This window comes from Podarcis gaigeae, assembly GCF_964106915.1.
Source record: "Podarcis gaigeae genome assembly, chromosome: 2".
Lineage (NCBI taxonomy): Eukaryota > Metazoa > Chordata > Lepidosauria > Squamata > Lacertidae > Podarcis > Podarcis gaigeae.
In genome coordinates, this window is record NC_139679.1 from 5,316,658 (window position 1) to 5,341,211 (window position 24,554).

Consider the following 24,554-nt stretch of genomic DNA (forward strand, 5'->3'; position numbering starts at 1 on the left):
CTCATGAATTTCTTTCTTTCCTTCCTTCCTTCCTTCCTTCCTTCCTTCCTTCCTTCCTTCCTTCCTTCCTTCTTTCCTTCTCTTCCTTCCTCCCCTCCCTCCTTCCTTCCCTCCCATCCCACCTGTGCCTGATCAGCCTTTTGAGTGCATGAAAAAATGTGCAGTGATAAACTCCAGGCACTGAGGGATATTCCACCTCTTTCTAAGCAATAGTAGGCCAGGAGATCACGCACCCATCTGCCCATAATTTGTTTTTCTCCTCCTCAGCTGACGGGGAAAAGGAAAAAGAACCCAAGGATGGTAGTGAAGAAGGGCCCAAGGATCTGGCGGAGGCCGAGGCGGAGCGGAAGACCAAAGTGGAGAGGGACATAGGCGAGGGCAATCTTTCCACGGCGGCGGCAGCAGCTTTGGCGGCGGCAGCAGTGAAGGCGAAGGTCAGTGGCCGCAGGATTGGCTGGCTTCTCCATAGGCCAGATGGATGTGTGGGGTTGCCATTCGGACTGACCTTCTAGGAAGCAAATTGCTTTTATATAGTTGCGCAGTTGCTAGGCTACCACCCCATCAGTGTGGTGTAGTGGTTAAGAGTGGTAGTCTCGTAATCTGGGGAACTGGGTTCGTGTCTCCGCTCCTCCACATGCAGCTGCTGGGTGACCTTGGGCCAGTCACACTTCTCTGAAGTCTCTCAGCCCCACTCACCTCACAGAGTCTTTGTTGTGGGGGAGGAAGGGAAAGGAGAATGTTAGCCGCTTTGAGACTCCTTAGGGTAGTGATAAAGTGGGATATCAAATCCAAACTCAAATCCAAAATATAAAGTGGGTTACAAATTTTATAAATGGCATGAAGTTAAACAGCAGGCAGAAGCATTTTTTTAAAAAAGTTGAAAAGTCAATACAACGGATACAGTGAGGTCCCTAGTTCAGATCACACCTCAGCCGTAAGTTTCCTTGATCTCTTTAGGAAAGCTACAGAATCTCTTGGCTTCCATCCTTCCTCTGGAATATGAGGAAAATAGTTGCACTGCTATTGTTCGGATTATTGGTATATTGTATGCGTCATATTTTAGGCAGCCAACAAGTTAGCAGGGCCAGTAAGTTGGTCATGTTGCCATGCATTCAGGCACTGTTTTTGCCGTCTCACTTGGGTGACTCATGGGTTGGAATTCTGAACCCAGCTTCTAATCTGACAATCTCTCAGTCCTGCTTTAGGCATGAAGGCTTAAGGTGTGGGGTAACTTCTGAAGATGTAGAACGTGGGGTAGGGCAGTCCTCCTCTTCTGGGAAGTTTTGGTCTCTGGATTTTCCATAGAGTCCTGTAGGGCATGCTACTTCCAGAGCTTTGATCCACCCTCTCTTCTCTTTCTCTGCAGCACTTGGCAGCTGTGGAAGAGCGTAAGATCAAGTCCCTGGTTGCCTTGCTGGTGGAGACACAGATGAAGAAGCTTGAGATCAAGCTAAGGCACTTTGAGGAGCTGGAGACCATCATGGACCGGGAGCGCGAGGCAGTGAGTACACTTGCGCCCTCTTGACGCCAGCACTGCTTACGCTGCCCAAAGCAGGTTGAGCCCCATGCTGGGATGCAACTTAACACGTGTGTGTGTGTGCGTGTGCATGCGCTTACGGGTTTTGTGGGAACTCCTGCTCTAGGCGCTGCCACAGCCTCTGTTTTGTATCTTCCCTAGTTGATGTGGGAATGTTGTGGATAGTAGGAGAGGATATATTGATTAAATATTATCCTTCCTCACTCACGCTTGTGAGTCATATAGCAGAGCTCATTCCCCTTTACACAGCAGGAAGCTAGTTTGCAAATTCGTTTGAATCTCTTTAGTTAAGCAATCCAATCTGGCATGCCCAGATTGGAGTTTATTCCTGGTAAGGCCTCTTTTGTTCCCTCTTAAAAAGAAATAAAGACACAACAGTCTTCCTTAAACAGCAACAAGAAGTTTACTTACATTCAGTTCACAGTATGTTCCCTGGAGGCAGGCTTTAGCTTGTAATTACAGTTACAGAATGTGGCTTACATCCTTTGTGAGGATGGGCCCTTGTGCTGGTGGCTGAGAGTCCAAGAGAAGAAAGAGTCAAGAAAGTCCAAAAGAGAAAGATGGCTGTGTGATTGGACCTTTTGTGGGGTCTGCAAGGGTCACGCCCACCTACCTGGTCACATGCAGGGGGAGGATGCTCCAGACCAGGTGGAACTGGCTGGATCAACATCTCCCTGTCTGCGTCCACTCTAGGCAAACAAAGAATGTTGTATTTGACTGCTATAAGGATTACATCTCACAGTTGACAGCCACAATTCTTCTTACTTGCAGCCAGGCAGTGGTCCATATGGGAAGCCCAGAGAATGCTCTGAAGGCACATGCTGCAGTTCCATGCTGGAGCTAAGTAGATTTGGCTCCAGCGGATGCCTGGGAACATTAGGCTCCGTGTGTAACAAAGCCTGTGCAGCGGAGTAAGAATTTGTGGCCACGTTAGGAGAAGAAAAGAAACCAAGGGAAGGGAGAGCACTGCATGAGGGGGTTTGGAATAGAGAACTTGCCCAGCGTAACCTGTCCCTGATCTCTCTGTAGCTAGAGTACCAGAGGCAGCAGCTCCTGGCGGACCGACAGGCCTTCCACATGGAGCAGCTCAAGTATGCTGAGATGCGCGCTCGCCAGCAACATTTCCAGCAGATGCACCAACAGCAGCAGCAGCAGCCACCGCCACCGCCTCTCTCTGTGGGCACACAGCCTCTCCCTCCTTCAGGGGCTCCTCTGGCACCAGCTGCACACTCCATGCCCATCGCCCAGGCCTCTGTGCCGGCCACCAGCACCGTAGGGCAGCCCAGCAGTTTGGCTCCAGCAGAACAGATTGGGCAGCCAGTGGCTGCTCAGCCACAGCCCGCAGCCGCTGGAGCTCCACAGACAGGCCCAGGTCAGACTGGACAGCCGCCTGCAGGTTCTCATGGTAAGTGGGACCAGCTTTTCATTTGATCCACCAAGGGCAGAACGAAACTGTGCTCTACAAGGGCACACAAGCTTCATGCGCTCCGGGCGTCATCTCTCACATTGCAAATATCAGGGCTAGGAAGGGTGTGTTAAGGCTTTGCAGAGCTTCTGCAGTCAGAGCAGAAAGGCTACAGGTCTGGCTTCTTTGAGGTCAGCTCCAGAGCTGAAGGGACCTGTTCCCTTGGCAAATCCAAAGAGATGCTAGATTCTTTACAGTTCAGAAGCTTGTAGCTCTATTTGTAACAAAAACTTTAAAAAAGAAAATCAGTTCATAATTATGTTCTGAATAAAGTGTATTCTGTGGTAAACCAATTCATACATAATGCACTTTATGTTCCTAAAGTAACAAAGTGGCTTTCGGTATGTAAAGAGTACTTTTTAAAAACTGGGGAAAGCCCAGGCTTTTTTCATGGCTTCAGAATTTTTGGAAATTTGACATCTCTACTCATGATTTAATGGAGCAAGCTGCTTACAGAGCCTTTTGAGAGTCTGCACTGGCATTGCTGGGAGTGTTTTAGGTACCGTATTTACAACAACCCCAAAATGGATGCTTTCAGCTGAAAGGATGCTTTCGACTTGTAATTTGTGGTAGATACAGTGCAATTTTATAATGTTTCATGTTGCACTGTGATTTAAATTTATGTAAGCATCCTTACGGAATACCAGTGTTGTTGGAAAGGTGGGGTATACATTTTTATATGAATAAAATACATAGGATTCTTGTTTTCACATGGTCCTGCTGAATGTGTGGGTGTCAAGGGGTGGGGCCACTGGGAATAATGCTGCTTCCCCATTTCATGTTAAGTGTCCACATGAGGGGGTTGTATGAAAAGGCTTTAGAGATTGTACAGCCCAGTAAATTGTGTGGTTGTGCTTCAGAGGGCAGGGAAGAAAGGCTTAGATCTGGAAGATGTGGGTTGAAGTTGAGATTGGCAACAGCGGGCTCATGGTTTTGAGGAACTGGAGAGTCTTTTATTCTGTGTGCGAAACAAGATTAATGCCAGCCGGTAATCTGAAAGAGTAAACTTCAGTTCATATTCTACTGCAGTGGCATTCAGGCCCAGTTCCCTGTGGTCTGATCCTAAGCTACCGCAACTAACCTTTGCATGAGAAAGTCATTTGTAGAGTGCAAATGTTGCTGGAGCAACATACATACAACCAGACCACAGGTTCTTGTTGGACTCTAATCTGTGAAATGAGCCAAAGCTGCACATTCACAAGTGTTATAAAAATGTGGAAGCAGCAATCATAACGTATCAGCCTTGCTTATAAAGCTGGACATTTTATTTCTTGGACAACACTTCCACATTTTTATGGGGTACACTATTTCTGGTTCTGGTTCCAAATCATCCCAATAAATGTTCATAAAAATTATATATTCCAGCATCAAGTCAGTCTCCTGGGTGGGTGATTGCTACACATTTGGCTTTGAAGAATATTTTTTTTGTGCCCGGTTTGGTATATAGGCTGGGTCAAAGGTGAATGGTGTGCATTTTCTGACCATGCATGCTTAGGAGTCCAGTGCAATGGGATCTTTAAACCCTATTGGATGCAAATGGGTCATGTTAAGTCATTGCTTGCCTGCTTAACCGTCACACTTAATTAGTTCTCTCTATCTTTTTCTCCCTCTGAAGCCCAGCCTCCGTTCCCCAGCCAGCAGCCATCCTCCCAGATTCTCCCTGGGGCAGTCCCAGCAACCGTTCACCCTGCCATGGCTGGTAATATCCCCTCAGCTCTGCCTTTCGGAATGCCTGCCTCCATCCCATTTAGCATGGCTAGTAACGTAACAGACTCCATCGGCATTAACTTCCCTGCTAACACGCCCATCCATCCAGTGCATGGTAACCTTGCGTGCAGCATGGCTAATCCGCCCATCGTCAACATCGCTAGCACCCTGCACCCTCCTGCCACCCCACTGCCTCACGGTTCCGCAGCTGCCCAGAGCCCCGCTATCGTGGCAGCCATGCAGGGCAGCCTCCTTTCAAATGCTGGTGTTGGATCAGGTGAGAATTGACCCAGAGATCATGGCGGGATGGGAGAGGGGGAGAGGATTTCACATACAGAAATGCAAGGCGCTGTGCAAGGTCATTGGGCTCAGGGCTGCTTCGTTTGACAGTGCGGAAGCTTCTCCACCTGCATTCCTGTGGCAAAATACATGCATTACAATTCACAAGTAAATATGGTGTGTGTGTGTGTGTGTGTGTGTGTGTGTGTGTGTGTGTGTAACAGAGTGGGGAACTTGTGGCCCACCAGGTGCTGTTGGACTCCAACTCCCATCAGCCCCATCAAGCACGGCCACTTATTAGGAACGGTGCAGAGGGATCTTGAGGGCCACAGCTTCCCTTTCCCAGGCAGGAACTTGGATTTCCCGAGTCCCTTTTAAGCCAAGTTTCTAAAAAGGAGGAAGTTTTTTCTCTTCCCCCTCCCTGCCTTACACAGAAATTATGCCCATGTTTGGAAAGTGTCCTGTGTGAAGTGGCCATAATGCTGTGCAAATGTATTAGGAGTGTCCTGGAGTTGAATAAATCAGCCTGAAGTCAAGACACATATGCATCCAATCAACTTCACCACTTTGCCCTAGGAATATCTTGCACATTGGGGGGGAAAAGAAAGCTATTTCTTAGAAAAGGAGTTAACAGTTTATTCAGTTACATGTTTGGTATATAGGCTGGGTCAAAGGTGAATGGTGTGCGTTCTCTGACCTTGCATGCTTAGGAGTCCAGTGCAGTGGGATCTTTAAACCCTATTGGATGCAATATGCAGTTACATTCTACATGTGACCATATTTATGTACCTTTTGCTTCTCAAAGCTCACTGTTACCTAGAGGCAGAATTTTGCCTTATACTTCATTAGTATCCAGGCATGGATTCTTTCTTTCGCTTTCTGCATCAGAGGCAGATGTGCAGACTATGCATATCTTTATATATTCACTTAATTAGATAGCTTGTTTTAATAGTGACATTTGAGATTTACAGTAGAATTGCATCATCTTATACCTGTGCATCTCTGTCTTGTTTGAGTTTGGAAGATGGCTTTTCCATCTAGGACAGGGGTCTGCAACCTTTAAGACAAAAACCCGTTTCCGAAGGGAAAAAAACTGGGAGCTGCAAAACTCATCATTATAAAAATAACTTTTTTGTCACTTTTTTATTATTTGTTTGACCCCTCAGAGTTACTCCTCCTCATAGAAATAAACGTCAAATTAACAAGTTACCTTTTTGTGTGTGTGTGTGTGTTCTTCACTCCCCTTCAAAACAGTGACCAGCGTATATGCCCCTTACAATGTAGCGGGCGGGAAGGTGACGTCGGGACGGTGCGTGACTAACGCACACACCGCCCCCATGTGACGTCACAGCCAGTACAGCGCCCGCCACAGTGGGGAGTGTCGGGGCGCACAGTGTGCCTCCTCCCCTCGCTAGTATCCGCCCCAGAGCCGCGGCAAAGGTGTAAAAGAGCCACATGCGCCTCCGGAGCCGCGGGTTGCAGACCCCTGATATAGGATTAATTGTGTGTGTGTCCCCCCCCCCCAAAAAAAGAAGCATTAGGGGAAATAGCATGCAATGAGTTAGTGCTTGAAACTGCATCTCATATGTATTGTTTGGCATGGCTGGCTTGTTTTGAGCCATCTTGATTTATTGAATTATTTCCACTAGAGTCATAGATAACCATGGCATCAGTTTTGTTGTCTCTTACATTCCATTTGCATTCTGCTGTAAACAGGAATGAGACCTAGGTTCTCCCTCTGGGCAGCAGTAGATTACAGTATGCTTTAATGACAAAGCCATAATAATAATAATATTTATATCCCGCCCTCCTCAGCCGAAGCCAGGCTCGGGGCGGCTAACAACAATAAAATAGTACAACATTCTAAAATCATTTCATTATAAAATTAATTCAACTCAAATTGATGGCAACCATTAGGCTAAAGTTCTGTGAAGATTGCCGAGGGAGGGAGTCAGGCTGTGCCCTGGCCAAAGGCCTGGTGGAACAGCTCTGTCTGGCAGGCCTTGCGGAACCTTACCATATCTGCTATGGGATGTGACAGCAAGCAGTGTTGCTAACCACTTTCTTCTCTAAACTTGACACAAAGGAAACAGACAAGCACATCCAGCAATTCATTTGCTACCTCCTCACCCGTTTTCTCTTTCAGGATCTAAAGTATTTCTAACGAATTGTACTTTAGTGATGCTTTTTAGAATCGGAAGAAAATGCTCCCAAATTGGCAAGGGATATAAACTTTTCTGAAATTGATTTGATATGCGTTAGAGGGGGCAATGCAGTCACCTACTGCCTTCCTACTATGGGGTCTGGGGTACTGAAATATCAGGTGATTCTGCAATCTGATAGGGCATCAGGCGAAAGAGACTGCATGGCAGTAGGAATAGGGAGGCTGAGCCTTTTAAGTCTTTCCAGTGCAATGGATATTGATGTTCAAATTTCCCTCCATTAGGGTTTTGAAGTAAATAAATGACACCAGAACACTCATTTTTATCACACAAAAAAGTGGCAGCAAGGTAATGCTTGTATTTGCAGCACTGCCAACCTCCCCTAACGTCTTACTTCTCTCCCCTTTCAACCCAGATCAAGGGCCTTCACTTCAGCCGGATCCCATTGCTCCCAGTCCCAGCACGGCCACACCAGTCCCACCCACACAGTGAGAAGCTACAAGCGGCGCTTCTTGGCGCCTCCTCGGTGAGCCCTGATCACTTGGAAGGACAGGAAAACCCTAAATCGTGTTAAACATGGATTCTGTTTGGATGGGTTTTAAAAAGGCTTTGAAACAGTGATCCAAGGAGGAAGAGGTTTTGGCTGTGTTGACTCCCTTCCCCTGTGTGTCTCTGCCCCACCTCATGTCCCCAATGCTTTTTTTGTATCCAGTTGTACCAAGACTTTATTTAAAGGTGTTTCTAATTGCTGGGGTGGGGGTGGCGGGAGGGAGAAGAAATTATCTCCAAACAGCCACTGCTATTTATAGAGGGCTTTGATTTTAAACATGGTTGAAATGGGAGTTTAACTCCCCCTTGTATGTGTCTGTCTCGCTTTTTTTTAAACAATAAAGAAAAATTAACAAAAATATTCTCCGTCTCCTCTGCAGGGAAAACGGCAGTCTACTTGGGAGTGGGCTTATTTATGGGGGAAACGGTAATGCAGCCTGAGGGGGGCACGGTGTTTGTACCTGAGCGGTTGGTTGTTTTTTTAATTCACTGATGCAGGGAAATTTTACTTATGTGTAGCTTATGCATTAAAGAGAGAGTAGTTTTCAGCAGTTTGGGCAGTACTATTTGGTGTCAGAAACATAAAGGAGAGAATGTTATCTGGAGTCTTTTTTACACAAAAAGCTGAATAATTATTTGTTGAGATAGCTTAGATTGAATTACAACTAAAGCAAAGGAGGTCGCCAAATACATTTTAAAAATACCCAGTTGTCAGAGCTGCCTCTAGGTCCCAGCTCACAGAGGACCAAAGCCCGGTTGATGTAATGTACAAAAGTCTTTATTGAAGTTTAGTTTCCATTTCAAACCCCAGAGCGCGCAGCCCTACGTCTTGACTCTAGATCGGCGAAGTCCCCTCTGAGTCACTATCCCTTCCGCACCAGTTTAAGATCCTAGTCCGGCTCCACCTCCTGCGCTGTTCCTTCCTCCTCTGGGTCCTTCTGCCCCCTGGGGTTTCCTCCTTCCTGGACTCTTTTGACGCTGACCCCCCTGAGTCTTGCCCTTCCTTCCGGCGGGCTTTAGGACCTGGCTCCCTATCCGGGCTACCTGCTGTGCCGCTCGCCTGTACATTTGAACTTGGCGCGCGCGCCCAGCCTGTGACTTTCCTCTTGACCGTTTCCCCGCTCTCCGATGGAGGCGTGGTCAATCCTGACTCATCTCCTCTCTCTGGTGGTGAGAACACTGGTCCCGATGCCTGGGACTCCCCCTCCCTACTGCGCTCTGGTGGGGAAGCTGGTCCTGATTTCCAACTGCTGCTCTGGGAGTCCCCGCTGGCCCCTTCCTTCTGGGGTTTCCCCCTTGGCACCCCCCTTGCCCTGGCCATCGGCGCTCCTTTCTGTGAATCTTCCGATTCTCGACTCGTGGAATCTCTCTGACCACTGTCACTGCCTACACCCCCCTCGGATTCCTCCTCACTCTCCATTTGCTCCATCTCCTGTGTCTCTGCTCCTGAACCCCTGACACCAGTCAACATCAGGGAACCAAAAAACAATGAAATGGTTTTGAAGACAACTTAAGGTGAGCAGTTTTTAAAAGTTAAACGAGCTGCCACCCATGAGAAACTATTTGTTCCAATGAAGCAACATAATTTGAGGTGTGTGAAGAAATTGTTACTCCACGGCTGCAGCTTACAATTGCTTATGTTCGTTTTACATGTAGTCTTGTTAAGCTATAAATTACTTCCATGCCATTTCCATTGTTCGGGGGATTCCGGTGATACTTTTCTTTCATTACCCCACAAAATACGGCTGCCTCTCACAAAAATAACAGCGATGCCTTGTCCTTCAGGAGTGCGATGTTTCTCTCTTTCCATCACATGGATTTCTTGCACAGGAAGGGAAGGAGTAAGAGTGGTATTTGTACAGTTGCTCAAGGCAAAAAAAAATGTGTAGCATTGAAATTCTTTTAAAGCCCCTTTGCTCCAAAGTGGGGTCCTCACCCTACAAGGAATAAACCACTTGTATGGCTCTGCTTAGCACGACAGATAACCCACTCCAGGATTAACTTCGTCTGCTGTGTGCTCATTGTTAAGTCCACCGTTCCTTTCTGTACCTTTACTGCTTTATGCGGCTCCTTTGTGCAAGTTCAGAGGAGCAATTAATGTTTCCACTTTTGTTGTGCTGCCCTGTATCCTGTATTTGAAACCCCCCAGCCATACCCTGCAGCTTTTTGAAGCGCAGAAACCCAGCCTTACTTTGTTTAACCTTAAGAGTTTAAAAACAAATCCTTCGTCAAAGGGGGGAAATGTGCAACATGTTAATTTTACTCCAGGTAGGAGTAGGACAGGTATATGTAGGCATAAACATAACCGTTTTCCCCTTCACATCCTATGCACAGTTCTATTTTCAGGCATTGTTACAAGGAACCTGTCTTTTTTTAAAAAAAAAAAAAAAAAAGCCTACTGGACCTCAGTTTGGCCTTACTGTTTGGCCTTCTAGATGAGACGTTTCTCCATTTAATGGATTACATTCATGTAACAGGCCTGACTGCTGCCCTACAGCTGCATACCATGAAAAAGCCACTTTTCAGGGTTGTCTCTGCCATTACTGTATATTATCAGAGCTCTCATTGTGGTCACTAGGCAGTGGCATCTGCTCTCCTTCCCTCACCACAGGCTTCAAAACCTCCCTCTCTTCAAATCCTGCTGTGGTGCACATGCCTTGCCTAGTTGCCTTTATTTGGTGCTGCTCCAGGCACCTTCCCATATTAGGCTGCTTACAAAAGTAGGAAATGTGCCCTTCTGTTCAAAGCAGTCACATTTTGACAGCTAGGATTAATTGAGGAAAGGGCCATTAACAAAGGCTCAGGTTTTGGTTTTTCAAATTCCTGCCATTTGAAAATAGTAGTACTAATGGAGAACGACAGTAGCACTGTTTCCAAGAATGGTGAAGGAGGGCAGGCTAGGGAGACTATTCCTTGACAGGGCAAAGCCCCCTGATGAGATATGTTCTAGGGGAATCAAAGCTGTACTCCATGACTTACTGGATTTTACTGAGCAGCAGCAAGATGTTTCAAGCAGAAACAAACACATGCTATGACCACTTTCGCAGAACCTGTAACAGCAACCCAACCTTATGCAGCCGTGTTCATTAATTTCAAAGGGTCTACTCTGAGTAAAACTTCATTGGATACCACTCAGTCTTCTAGATTTATTACATTTACATCCCACCTTTCCTTTAAGGTGACATTGTTTTCTCCCCATTTTCTCCACACAGCTACCCTGTAAGGAAGGTGAGGCTGAGAGTGTGTAAGCTTCATGGGCCAAGTGTCAGGATCTGAACCCTGGTCTCTCAGGATGTAGTCCATCAAATAGAGCTATAGCTAAAACTTAGTTCTGTGCTACTAACCAGCATTTTTCTGTACTGTTCCAACACAGTTCAAACTGGCTCAGATGAAACAAAAAAATTCCTTCCAGTAGCACCTTAAAGACCAACTAAGTTAGTTCTTGGTATGAGCTTTCGTGTGCATGCACACTTCTTCAGATACACAGAAGAAGTGTATCTGAAGTATCTGTGTATCTGAAGAAGTGTGCATGCACACGAAAGCTCATACCAAGAACTAAATTAGTTGGTGTTTAAGGTGCTACTGGAAGGAATTTTTTTTGTTTTGACTATGGCAGACCAACACGGCTACCTATGTGTAACTGGCTCAGATGAGTATAGGTACCAGAATCACAAGAAAAACCCTGTTTGAAGATCTCTGAACTCCAGCAGCTACCTTGGTTTTCAAGAAGTAACACAGCACAGTGTTCGTAAGACATTTTTGGGAACAGTTTATTAAAGCAACCAAGAGGAAATAAGCTGAACACTTCTGGAAATAAAGTGATGCAAGACAAGCCAGGAGTCTGCTTCCCTGCCCTTCAGGAACACCCCCCTTCAGACCAATGTTGTTTTCTTTCTTTCCTTAGCCCTCGCCTCAAGGACTAAACCAAGAGGCTGGAGAAAGAGGGAACCCAAAGTAGATTCAGACACAGATAAAAAGGCACAAACATTTTAAGGATAAACTGGAAGAGGTTCTCGGGAGGAGCTAGAGGTGATCTTCAGCCACTCAGAACCATCCGCACCAACTCTGGGAAGAGAAAATAAAGCCGATGTCAGAAAGGCACAGGCACAAACAGAACATGTAGGACCAGGCTAAACCTACTGGGGGGAAATGGGACTTGCCAGAACATGGGGGTCCATGGTTAGCAATGACAGTGAACAATCTTTCCACTAGATGAGGAGCTTTCCTGTCTTTCCTCTACACAGTAGCCGTTGGCAACTTGGTGTCCTCCTTCTGCTTTAGGACTACAACTTCCATCAGCCCCCAGGATCACAGTGAGGCTGATCAGAGTTGTACTGCAAAACATCTGGAGGCATCAGTGACAGCCGCTGTAGAGCTACATGCTGTAGTGTATGTTGGAATTACGGAGGAATAGCACAAAGCTAATTATATCAGCTGCAAGAAACGCTAAAACTGGTGTCCATTTTCTTTGGATGCATAGATGGCCTTTGGTCACAAAATGAAAAAGGCTTGCGAAGGAAAAAAACAAGCACAGCCTAGTTTCCTCTCTACTCCCTTCCCAACAGAGTTTTGGTTAAAGCCAGTCCCTGCCAGCAGTAGAGGATCACACAAGAAGTCCCACCCCCCTCTCTGGCACCAATGTCCTGGGGGCTCTATCTATGACCCACCCCAGTCCCACTCGCATCTGTTAACGAACACTTCTAACAAATAATTTAATCAGGAAAAATAACTAGAGACAAGGAAACAAGAAGGCAACACGGGCAGAAGGAAATACGGCCATTTCTAAAACTAGTTGCCAGGCATCAGAATTCTGGAGTTGAACCTATGAGAATGCTCTGCTTTCTGCAGAGTGGAGAAAGTTGGAGAGACACTCAGCTACAGCAGAGAAAGGACTCAGCTTTCCGACTGAGCCTACCTAGGCAGAGAAGAGGGGCAGGCAGGCAGGCAGGCAGGCAGCCACAGCACAGGCCCTTAAAGAAAGACTGTCCAATTAACCTTCAGTTCCAGTGGAAACACTTCCAAGAGGGCAGGATGGGGGCTGAAGAGCTGGAGGGGTTGCCATGCACCCTGTACCCAATGAGAGCAGCTAGGTGGAAGATTTTGCCCCCCAAAAATGAAGTACTGGATCCCCACCCCCAATAAACATTTTACTGCAACTTTTTGTGGCATGCCACAGAACCCAAACTGCTTTTGCTTTTAACATTGAAGAAAGGTGAATTTTTTCCTATTTAAGGCTGCATGTATTCTGTACAGACTCGGAAAACCACTGCAATTTGTGCTTAAAAAAATGAAAATAAAGCAAGATTAGACTTCACTGTTCAATAAGGTGAGGGGAGGTGGCACACTGTTGGTTTTTTTACTGGACCTCCCCTGTTGCTCAGCTGTACAACATCTCCCTGCTTCAGTCTCCTCTTTTTTGCACTTCCTGCAACCTCAATTCTTGCAGAATTTAAGACAAATCCTTTAAATGCATGCACTGAGGGAAAGAGCTGCACCACTAGACCAATATCAGACAAACGTACTTGCCCCCAGATGACTTGAAATATAAGGATTTATAGTTTTATCATCATGATCTTGGTTTTTTCCATGCTGTGTGCCTTTGAGGACAATGGGGTCTATAGGTTCAGAGAATTATATAGCTCTGCTATCTCAGAAGAGTGACTCAAAATACCACCTTCTATTTTAAAAACCAACACCATGTGAGGGAGGGAAAGGTTTGTAGCCGTACTGTGAACACAATCAGTGGAAACCACAAGGTAGGTGCCCACACGGGGGCTGCAGCAAAAGCACCGTTCCAGACCCAACTACCAGCAAACCAAGACAAGTTTGACTAGAAGGTTTCTAGGCAGGCTCACATTCTACTCTGCTCCAGTACAAAAGCTCCCAAGAACAACCCACCATGCCCCACGCACCAAACGTGACAGCTGACTGAGCCACCCCTGGGCCACGTCATTTGAGACGTCTGCTGTTGCCACTTGCGCATCTTCTCTCCCCATGAGAGGGAGAGAAAGGAGCCTAAGGAACCAGACCTGGAGCGAGGAAAAAGAGCACCCCCAGAATCGGGCTGCTTGCTAGCCTCATCCTGGGAAGGGAGCCAGGGTCCAAAGAGTAAATGGGCAGGGAAGTCTGGTGGAATTTGGGGTTACTGAAGAGAAAACAAGTGGGAGTGCACAAGTGCAAGGGAACCCCAAAGGGCCTGTCACAAAAAGGGGCAAAGGGAGGGGTAGAGTGGCTGGGGAAACCCCCCCCCCCCCGCTTGCTGGAGGTATTCATGCAAAGGCTGGACAGACATGTTCCTGAACTGCAACTCTCATCAGCCTCAGCCAGCATGGCCAAATTCAGCAACTGGTGGGCCAACAGGTTCCCCACACCTGGACCAGAACCTGGTCTCCAAGGCCTTCGTCCAGCTTCACTTATTGAGCAGAAACACAGACTGAAAATGTCCCCAGTCTCATCTACAGCAGTATGTAAAGCAGCGTCTACGTGTTCAGTCCACAAGCCCTACCTATGGGCAGGTACAGATGCAACTGGGCCAAAAGGAGGTTGGGCACTTGTGCAAAACCCTTTGTGAATGCTGACAATTAGCCAATTGTCAGCGCCCGCAAAGCGTGATGCCTTTGACTGCGCAGATGAATTCAAAGCCTGTGAACCAAAACAAGACACCTGCTCTCACTGTGGTAGGGAAGGTAAAAGGTAAATGACCCCTGGACAGTTAAGTCCAGTCAAAGGGAGTCCTTCAGGCCGAGGGAGCCAGCCTTCCGTGTCATGGAGCCAGCAGGACTAAACTGCTTCTGGCATAACAGAACACTATGACAGAAGCCAGAGCGCACGGAAATGCAGTTTACCTTCCCGCCACAGCGGTACCTATTTATCTACTTGTACCGGCATGCTTTTGGACTGCTACGTTGGCAGGAGCTGGGAGAAAGCAAGGGGAGTTCACCCCATCGCACGGATTCAAACCGCCGACCTTCTGATCAGCAAGCCCAAGAGGCTCAGTGATTTAGACCACAGCGCCACCTGCGTCCCTTCCCCTTACTGTGGTATCACTTGTGAACCACCCTGAGATCTAAGGATGAAGAGCAGCATACAAATTTAATAAATAATAAATATAATATCAGGCAAACTGGCAGGTGGGAGGGGCCACAGCAAACAGGGACGGTAAGAATCTGGCCAACCAACCAGATCCAGATCTCCACACCAAACAGAAAGGGCCCAGTCAGTGTTCAAAATTCCCCAGGCGCCCGGCGTGTTTTGTGACTGGCGTCAGTCTAATTTTGACCACGGGGAGATCTCTGGGTGCTAGGTTGGCAACGGACATCCCCATCTGGCTGGCCCCTCCAGCTTTCTTAAGCAGAAGAGCTCATTTATTGCATTTCTATCCCACCTTTTCCTCCAAGGAGTACATGGTTCACCCCCCCCCTCCTCAGTTAATCCCTACAACGACCCTGTGAGGGAGGTCAAGAGGCTGTGCAACGTCACCCAGTGAGCTTCATGACAGAGGAGGGACTTGAACCCTGATCTCCCAAGGTCCGACACTAACCACTACACCACACTAGCTTCCTAGACTACTTCTCTATGGGGCAGCTATATAAATTAAGCAGGTAAATAAATACTGGAAAAACAAAATGTCAGAGAAGGATCCGAAATATTTTCCTTGAAGCTTGAATTTTATTCTGGATTGTTTTGTCTGATGTTTTAATGTAAACTGCTTTTTCCTTTAAGAAATAAAGCATTATAGCAATGTAAATAATATATTATTAATTATAAATAATAATAATAAATCTTAACTGCAAAAAAAATGGTGCCTAGACATTCCACTGTGGCAACCGAAACCTAGGTTTAAGGTGCCTTTTGGCAACTAGCTTATATAACCGAGTTTCTAACACTCGCCCTAGTACTCAACAACAGGGCGGGGGGGGGGGGAGACACAGTTCCAAGTTTGTGACTCTCATCACTGCAACAATTAAGCTGCTCCTCCTGCTGCCACGGGCATCCCTGCCCCACAACTGCGAGGTTACACAGGCACAGTCTTGCTTTAGCCAACCAGAGCTGCCTCATTCCCCCAGACACCCTTGCTCAGATTACAGAGAGTCAGCTACATGCAGAGACATGCTGGAAGATGGGGAGAAACGGAGGAAGATGCTGAACAAGAAGGATGGGGAAAGTAACAATAAAGAGCGCCAACAAAAACCTTCCTTTTTTTTAGGTCAACAAAAAAAAGGAGGCTGTTAAAAATATATAAGGTAGGTTTGGAGGAGGCGTACCCCGTTCGAATTCACCCTGATAAGATGTGTCTCACAAATGCTGTAGAAAGGAAGAAACATCAAAATTGATCAAACAAATGAACAAACAAAACTGGACACATGGACATAAAAGACACACCCCAGCCCATTCGAGGCTCACATACACAGTACCACCTTAGGAGATCTTGCGGTCTTTGTGAGTTGCTATCTGAACAACCTGCCTGAAGTGTACATGCAGTCAGGAGAGCCCTTGCTGCAAAAGACTCTGTCGCAGACAAGGAAACCCACCACCCACCACCGCCCCCAAAAAAGCTAAATGGCACACATCATTCTTTCCGACTGAACAGGTTACCTGCAGACTCCCCATGACAACACAAAGCAATGGAATGCAAGCATGGCAGACGTGAACCCTCCTGAACTGCATCGCAGGTGTGGGTGGCTGGGTGTGCACACATATACAGAAATGAGGAACGAGGATGGCTCACTAGACGAACCAAAGGACAGGAAGGCCTGCACAGATGTCACACACACCCAAGTCTCCCCAACTGCATACCTGCATAGTGTTAGATTAGACCAGAGCTCTGTAGGTGATGTTCTCTTCATTTAGACATGAGAAAAGGTCTAAGCGAAAGAAGCGCCAGACCAGGCGCCATAGAGTCACGCCAACTCTTCCTCATCTATCTAGCACGGAGGAAGATGGCAGGGCCCCCTCCTCACAAGACCAACGCACAGCAACCGAGAAGTCACCACCATCTCTGTCCCTCACCTTCATAGTTAATGCAGCCATTGCTGTCTTCATGGCCGGCCACAAGCATCTCTACTTCTTCCTCGGTCATCTTCTCCCCTGCAAGAAAAGTAGGTTGATTTGAGGAGGTTTGGCTAAGGTTGCAAACCCAGGGAAGACACAGCAAAGCCCTTAACAAAATGGATCACAAGCAACAAGCACCCTGGTTTAAAGAGTCACAAAAAGGAAATCTGGGCAAGTGGGGATGAATTACTGGCTGGCGTGACCAGCAGAACTTTTGTACAGACGGCGAATGGAATGCAAGTTTGGGAAGTCAAGTAAATGTTCACTGGAACACGCACAGCCGTCTTCTAATACTGTATTGCAATTAATGGGGGATGTTCAAGCAGCAGCGTAGAGGTCCTGGGGGAAAGACACCTCTGAGGTGAAAGGAGTTATGCATAGGACTGCAGTATAAGAATTGCAGCTACTTTATTCTGCAAGATCGACGTCTATAAATTAGAGAGGCAGGTGTTTTTTCAGGTTCTTTCAGCATTGTACCCAATTTGGGACCACAGTACACTTTTGAAAAGCGTCTGGAGAACCAAGCAAGTCAGGAATGAATTCTCTCAGCTGCCAGGCTTAGAAACAGCCAGGCAGCCCCCTGAACGTGACCACGTCTTCTCCAGCCATACCTAGGGTGACAAGCACATGGCGTATCTCTGCTCCCATGACGGTCCCGTTGCCCTCCTTGTCGAAGACCCTCAGCCCCTCCACATAATCCTCAAAGCAGCCTTGATCCTTGTTCTTGGCAATGGTCTGCATCATGGGCAGGAACTGCTCAAAGCTCAGTGTCTTTGCATTCATTTCTGTGAAAAGAGCACAAAGCGGGTGGGGAGACAAGGCATCATAGATGGGTTGTGGCCCCAGAGGATTGGGGGGGGAGGAGTCTAGACGTTTCCCTCTCTCGCTTGCTCCTTTTCTAGGCTGGCCTCTGGCCTTCAGAACAGGTTCAAAGGCTCAGATTAGGTGCATTAAGATTATGAATGCATGGCGTGAGAGAAAGCAGATGGGGAGGTGGACATTTCCCCTCCCTCTCTGATGATACTAGAACTCAGAGCCATCCGAATGAAGCTGAATTCCAGAAGATTCAGGGCAGCCAAAAAGAAGCACTGCTTCACCCAGCACATCATTAAACTAAAACTGGTTCCCACAAGTTTGCAGTGACAGCCACCACCTTGGATGGCTTGAACAGGGGATTAGACAAATTCATGGAGGATAAGGCTGCCAAGGGCTCCTAGCCCCCCCAACGGCCCTGGGTCTTGCTTCTGTATTCCAGTTGCTGGAAGCCACAAGTGGGAACAGCACCGTTGTGGTCAGGGCCTGCTTGGGCGCCCCTGGGAGTGCTGGATGCTGAAATAGATGGGCAACTGGCCTAATCCCACAGCATTCTTCTTATATTCTTACTTCATCCAGGTGCAGGAACTGTGATAAAGAACAGCTGCATTTTGTGACCGATGTAAGTTCTAATAACAAATTTGCTCATTTTGTTGGCAAAAGTAAACAAAGAGCTGAGGCATCAGCGGCCCACACTCTTGCACTGGGAGTCTTGCTCAGCTGTCTCTGAGTTGTGGGCAAATGACCAGGCAGGTTTTTGTCCACACAACTGCTAGCCTAATGCATAGGAAAACTCTTTTTTAAAAACTAGCAGCCAGGTTTGCAGGTTCTACTATAAAAGCCAAGTGGTCTCCGTTTAAACCACACACTGATCAGGGACCTTTCACTCCAGAGAGCACAGAGACCCTTTGCCCCCCAAAACTGCTCCCGTAAAAGAGCCCACTCACCATCGCTCTTGGGGTTCCCCAGAACTTTCATGACTTCAGCATTGGTAGGATTCTGGCCCAGGGCTCTCATGACATCGCCACACTGGCTGTACAGGATCTTCCCATCTCCAGTTCTGTCAAAGAGCTGGAAAGCCTCCTTGAACTCTGCAGGGAGTCACAGAAGGTGAAGAGGTAAGACGCAAAACAATTGTGGGGAGGGAGTGGACAAGCCACCAAACCACATATTCCTTTCACATCCTCCACCCCCCAGCATAAAACTCAAAACAAACCTTAAGATGTGTATTTCCTAAAGCAGAGGCCATATTTTGTGTCTCCTTTTTTTAAAGGCAGCCTACTTGCACCCACACAATTAACCCACATATTTTCAGGCTACAGTAAGATGCCCCTTCCTTAGACATGAATGCCACCGGACACAGCAGGACTCTCCCCTGCCTGCCTGCCTCCTCCAGCTGGAAGCGGGGGCCACGGCACATGCAACAAACGTCACTCCCCCTCAGGATGACACCACGCACCCCTTCCTACACCACTGCTTCCAGGAGCCTAGAATCCAACCTTCCTATTAACGAGGCAGCTAGATAATCTTCCATTTAAGGCACAGCCGGTTTCTTCACCAAGCAGGATCTAGTTTCTTCAGGCACAAAGAAACTGGAGCCTTAAAAAGCAACAAGATCTGTATAGAAAGACGAGGACAGACAAGAATGATCAGAGAATGTGGCTATATACCCCAGAAAGACAGACAGATGGATGGATGGATATTTGAAGGGGGGGGATGTCTTGGCAGCAACAAGGGGTGCAACTGCCTGGCAGAACAATCTCTCCTCTTCTCTCTCCATATGCTATTCTGAGGGTCCCGTCCCCCCAAGTCAACTGGGGGTCATGAGGGGAGGGTAGAAAGCACCATAGCACTAGCAAGAGTCCATGCGCTGGCTCCTGTTCAGTTGGATCCGGCCTAATTTTATTCGGCTCTTAAGAAAATTAGCTTCCATAGCCTACAGTACACTTGGGTCAGATGCTGAAAGGACTGTGCCATTGTACAAGTAGTGGTGTTTTAGAAGACAATGGAATCTGTAGCCCCTGTTGAGTCCACCTTTGTCAGATCTTGCCCTGCCCACCTTGGGAGTCACCAATGCAATGGCCAGGAAGGTTAACAGCACTCAACCATTAATTTGTTTGTATTCCTATTTCATTACATTTGTGCCCGTTAGCAGCTTCTGTTATCAAAATCTCATGCAGAATATTAATAATTCCATGTGCAGAGGTGAAGAAAGCTGGGTAAGTTTAAGAACATTTCTGGAGCTGTATGAAGTCTAGTTGCCACGTGGACAGCTCATGAGCCACCTGAATGATTTTTCACTTTTAAGCTGAGGGGATGACATGGGAGGGAGAATGCGATACAGATGCATCCAAAAAACTGGAGGTGTCAAGGAGTGGTTTCATGGCCTTTCAGCACTCAGCTACGGCCTCTCCTAATTGTGGAATGCTTTTTCGAAAGCTGCAATCTTACACCTACCTTGAAATAATTCCAAATTAGACTACTGCAGCGTTACAACATGAGGCAGTCCTTGAAGACTACAGAAACTACAACAGGTGCAAAAATGCAGCCACCAGAATGCAAACAAACCAAAACTATTTGACTCATATTACACCAATCTCCACTGACTTGTTGGTTCAGACTGCAGACCAGCATATAGCTGCTGCTGCTTCGCTCAGGCCAGCTCAGCTCTCCAGAGTGGGGCAGGAGTTAATTCTGGGTCCACTGCCAATTGTGGGCGGGCAACCACTCTCCCTGAACACTTGAGCACCCCACTGCACCCTGTTCCCCCAGAGCATATCTTGAGGCCGACAGAGGGTGCGCCCCATCTCTGGCAGAGTGCCTTTTAAGATAGAACTAAGAGCACTTTGCTCCTAGGGAAGGGAGAAGCAGCAACAAAAGGATCCAGAGGCAGCTACAGCTTCTGGAATTCAGATAGGGGGCCTTGTTTATGTGACTTCCCACAAAACCCCTAACAGCAGAGGATTTTAATGTCCATACTTAATACAGTCATACCTCGGGTTACAGACACTTCGCGTTGCTTGATTTCAGGCTGCACACTGTGCCGAACCCAGAAGTACTGGAACGGGTTACTTTCAGGTTTCGGCGCTTGTGCACAGGCGCTAAATCGCGCTTTGCGCATGTGCAGAAGCGCCGAATCACAACCCGCACATGCGCAGATGCAGGTTGCGAATGCTGCGGGTTGCGAACGTGCTTCCCGCACGGATCACATTCGCAACCCAAGCGTCCACTGTATATAGTTATATGCAAGGGTACACCAGTGGGGCTTAAGTGGTAGCAAATCCGGGGGTGGGGAGGAGACAAGAGCCACTCAGGACCAGCTATTAAGATTTTCGAATACTGCAGTGCCTTTTCTGCCCTTCCCAGATTGAAGACCTGTTTTAGAGAGATTATCCCCATCCGTTTCCAATGATGCCTTTGCCCAGCCACAAATTCCAAAGCAGCTAATTGCTCTGGACGTTCAGCTGAAGATGCTTGCGTGTTTATTACCTCAAAGCCTCCCACCCAGCAGGAAGCGCCAGGGTCACCCCCTCCTTTGGACTCAGCCCAGGACAACTGTGGCAGTGCCACCTAGGCGAGCAGCAGGATCTCATTTGTACCAGACAAGGATTAGCAAAGGGGAAGTGTGTGACCCAGAGAGAACCACAAGCCTTGTCCTGCTGGGCAGAAGGGACCAGAAAGGATAATCCCGGCCCAGATGAAGGGGGTGGGGAACGCTGCAGCTCAGGGATGGAGCATCAGCTTCTGCCTACAGAAAGTCCCAAGTTTGAACCCTGGCATCTCCCCGCCCCCTTCCTGAATCCCCGTAGAGTCACTGCCAGTCAGTGTAGGCAGCCCTGAGCTAGAAAGACCAACATTCTCACCCAGCGTAAGGCAGTTTCCTATATCCCCAGAGTTTCCTCTATCACTCCCTTTTCTGGAGCCATTTAGTGATTGTTCACTTTTAAACCAGGAGGAAAGGGCACGAATGTCGTTCTTTGTGGGGGGGGCATTTTATGCTCCCCCACCCTCCTTTTTTCTAATATGTACAGAGATGGTGTGATGAGAGATACATATGCATCCAATTAACTGGAGATGTCAAGGATTGATCTTAGGGCCTTTTACTTGCAAACACTGAGCTACAGCCTCTCTCGATTCCGGGACACTTTTTCCATAGCCGCAAGATTACACATGTCCAGATGAGACTCCTGCAACCTGTAGCACATAAGGCTGCCCTTGAAGACTGAACAGAAAGTGCACTAAGTGCAAAATACAGCAGCCAGAATGCAAACAAGCCCTCGGTCACTAGAGCATGAGATTCTTCATCTCAGGGTTGTGGGTTTGAACCCCATCTTGGGCAAAAGGATTCCCGAATTGCAGGGGGTTGGACTAAATGACCCTTGAGATCCCTTCCAACTCCACAATTCTATGACTATGATTCTAAGCAAAAGCAATTTGAGTCCCATTACATCAAGCCATCTGAACTGACTTGTGACTTAGTTCCTATCCCAACAATTGGAAAATTGAATTGTTGTCACTGCAGCTTAGTTTCCTTTGTTTTATGGTAGAGCTGTCAACTTGGGTTTTTTATTGGATTCTGTATGGTTTCTGTAATTTTTTTATACGGTTACCTCTTTATCAAGGAATTAAACATTCAAGGAAAACAGATTATAAATGCTTAGAAATAATAAACAGTGACACAGCCTATAATAGCAGAAGACATGGATTTTAAATTATTTTAACTGTTATGTTATTAGCTTTGAGTTTTCGTTTTAGTGTTCTCAGTTTATTGTACCAAAATGGTATTTCATGGTGGCAAACGCAAGGCAGTAAATAAAACATTTCTACAAATAAAAAACGCAGTTCAATTTGTAACACTAAGCACCTGGGACATTAGTTGCAACTAAACTCCCCTCAAAACTATAACCAGCATGTAGGTGGATTCAGCTTGGATCAAAAAATCTCAGAGTAAGTCTAAAATCAGGGAAACCACAGATCCCCTTGCCGGCCTTAGTCTCAAACCATGCGCACACAAACCATGCAAGCATCAGCTGCAACCCTTGCGCGAAGGAAGCTTTGGGGCTCAGAGCTGAGCTCCTCTTAAATGCACAACTATATTAACACTAATGGAGCCTCCCCGCTTGCTTCCGACGGGGATGTGAACTAAGCTACAGCCACAGTGTAGCTGCTGTTCGCCCCTCCCCGGACCTTTAGAGCTGCAAGATTCCAAGAGGAATCTCTCCTCATTCGCCTCCGAGCGCCTGGGATCCGGGCTGGAATGTACCAAAGCAGCAGCAGCAGCTCCCAGCCCCGGCTGCTCCGAAATGAGTTTCTTGCCCATATAAGGAAACCAAGAGAACACAATCCCGGCGCTTTTGCTCGTCCGCTCCTGCAAACCGGGGGGGCCAGAGGCTTCCTCTTGCGCGGCCCGCGGGAAAGATCCCGCCCCGGCTGAAGTCTGGCCGCCTGCCGGGCACCAAGAGGAGGGAAAGCAAGCAGCCATTTCCACCCGCCTTGCCCAATTGCGCATCCTGCTGCTGCTGCACAACCCGAGAAGCCGCGACCGGCTCCTCCGGCTTCGGGAACGGGCTGCCCGGGTCAACTGGCGCCCCGGCGCGTCCCGGATCCCGCCGGCGCGCAAAAGCGGAGCTGGCATTTGCCCCGCGCAGCGGCCGGGAGGGGATCTGGGTGGGTCCTTTCCCGAACCAGGAAATACATCATGCATGAGCCATCAAGCGGGCGGCGGCGCCGACCTGGTCCAATGAATTCCCATGCAAAAGGGTTGGGCGGGGGGGGGGGGACACAACTTTGGAGAAAAGCTCCCTTCGAGCAGCCGGCTTCAGACACAAACCCACACAGAGGCCTGGCTTAACAAAGCTCAAATACACAACTCCCCGCGGGGAGGGAGACGCGGAAGGGCGTATTAGCAAGGAGGCCGGGAACGTGTTAGTTAACCCGGGGCTCGCTTTTGTCCACACACGAACTCACCATTGCGGGGTTGTGATGGAGAGGTGGGTAGGAGGGACAGAGAGCAGCTAGAAGGAGAGAAAGGGGTGGGGGAAAGAGTCATAAGCCCCAAACCTGGCTCCTCAGCAGATCTAGGGCGCCCACGGTTTAAACCTTAGGATTTCGACGTTTAAAAATGAAGCCCTGCCCCGCCGCCGCCGCCCTCGGGGTTCCCAAGTGCTGCCCAAAGTGGGATCGCCCGGAAAGAGATGCGGGCACCTACCGGCGGTCTGGTCTTCTGAGAAGTCACACTGCGAAGGAAATCAGAGAAAAGCCGATTACTATTTGGGGGGGGGGGGGAGAGAACAGCAGCAAGTGAGTTCAGGAGGCGCATTTCTGCCCGCAAGGACCCCCTTGGCAACTTCTGGTGCGCACCCGGACTTGCTGCTGTTGCTGCTGCTGCCGGCTCCCCGCCGAGCCCGGCCACCCCCAAGGTGACCCCCCGTGGGTCCTTGGCTGAGAATAAAAACATCAGCCCCCGGATCCAGGTCTTGCTTTTGCTGGATCCTAACCGCACAGCCTGGATCCCCCCGCCCCTCCCGCCGCGCTCAAATCTGCCACAAAGCACCCACCATGATTCGGGCTGCTGGCAGTTCCTCTCGCCTGGCGCTCTGACGCTTCCCTCCTTCCGCCCTGAACGTGTGCAAAGTCTTTCTGCGGGTTGGGCTCTGAGGTCAGCACGCAGGCACTCGCCCCCGATTGGCTGGCGAGCAGCAAAAATGGATCGACGTTATGCTAAGCAGAGGCTGCATTTTTCAAGAGACAGGAGTGGGCGGAGTCCCCCCCGATCCCTCCTCTCCTGTGCAAAGCTAGGAAGGAAAGCACTCGAGCTTTTTTGCCTATAGATGGGCTGCTGAGATGCCATTCTCGCGGGCTGTGGCTGTTGCCTTAGAAGGAGCTGGTGCATTGCATGCTGGGAGATGTAGTTCTTTTTTTACCCAAAAAAGAAAAGAAAACATGATGTCTGCAGGTCTGAGCTGTAGTTCTGGGTTACTGGGGATTAAAC

At 48.2% G+C, this 24,554-nt stretch overlaps 2 protein-coding genes across 26 annotated transcripts in view; one reads left to right on the plus strand and one right to left on the minus strand.

The window, feature by feature from the left end:
* SMARCC2 (SWI/SNF related BAF chromatin remodeling complex subunit C2) overlaps window positions 1–8,058 on the plus strand; it is a 35,836-nt gene extending 27,778 nt beyond the window's left edge. For 8 of the 24 annotated variants that reach the window (XM_083729352.1, XM_083729331.1, XM_083729348.1 and 5 more), the window contains exons 25-29: window positions 268–434; window positions 1,367–1,501; window positions 2,567–2,942; window positions 4,618–4,986; window positions 7,566–8,058. In XM_083729352.1, coding sequence (XP_083585478.1) covers window positions 268–434; window positions 1,367–1,501; window positions 2,567–2,942; window positions 4,618–4,986; window positions 7,566–7,642 — 1,124 coding nt within the window. In that variant the 3' untranslated portion in view covers window positions 7,643–8,058. The remainder of the gene's footprint in view (window positions 1–267; window positions 435–1,366; window positions 1,502–2,566; window positions 2,943–4,617; window positions 4,987–7,565) is intronic. The other 16 variants (XM_083729354.1, XM_083729333.1, XM_083729332.1 and 13 more) reach the window with 2 other exon arrangements.
* Window positions 8,059–11,447: 3,389 nt separating this feature from the next.
* Window positions 11,448–24,341, minus strand: MYL6 (myosin light chain 6). Of its 2 annotated transcripts, XM_083725581.1 has the most exons (7): window positions 24,121–24,322; window positions 23,772–23,799; window positions 18,511–18,654; window positions 17,362–17,535; window positions 16,709–16,786; window positions 15,964–16,003; window positions 11,448–11,764 (listed from the first exon to the last, which is right to left on the minus strand). In XM_083725581.1, exons 1-6 carry the CDS (start codon window positions 24,121–24,123, stop codon window positions 15,975–15,977), a joined length of 456 nt encoding a protein of 151 aa, XP_083581707.1. In that variant the 5' UTR covers window positions 24,124–24,322; the 3' UTR covers window positions 11,448–11,764; window positions 15,964–15,974. The 2 variants fall into 2 exon arrangements, with proteins under 2 accessions (XP_083581707.1, XP_083581708.1); XM_083725582.1 differs by lacking the exon at window positions 15,964–16,003 and having other exon boundaries at window positions 24,121–24,341.
* Window positions 24,342–24,554: the final 213 nt, after the last annotated feature.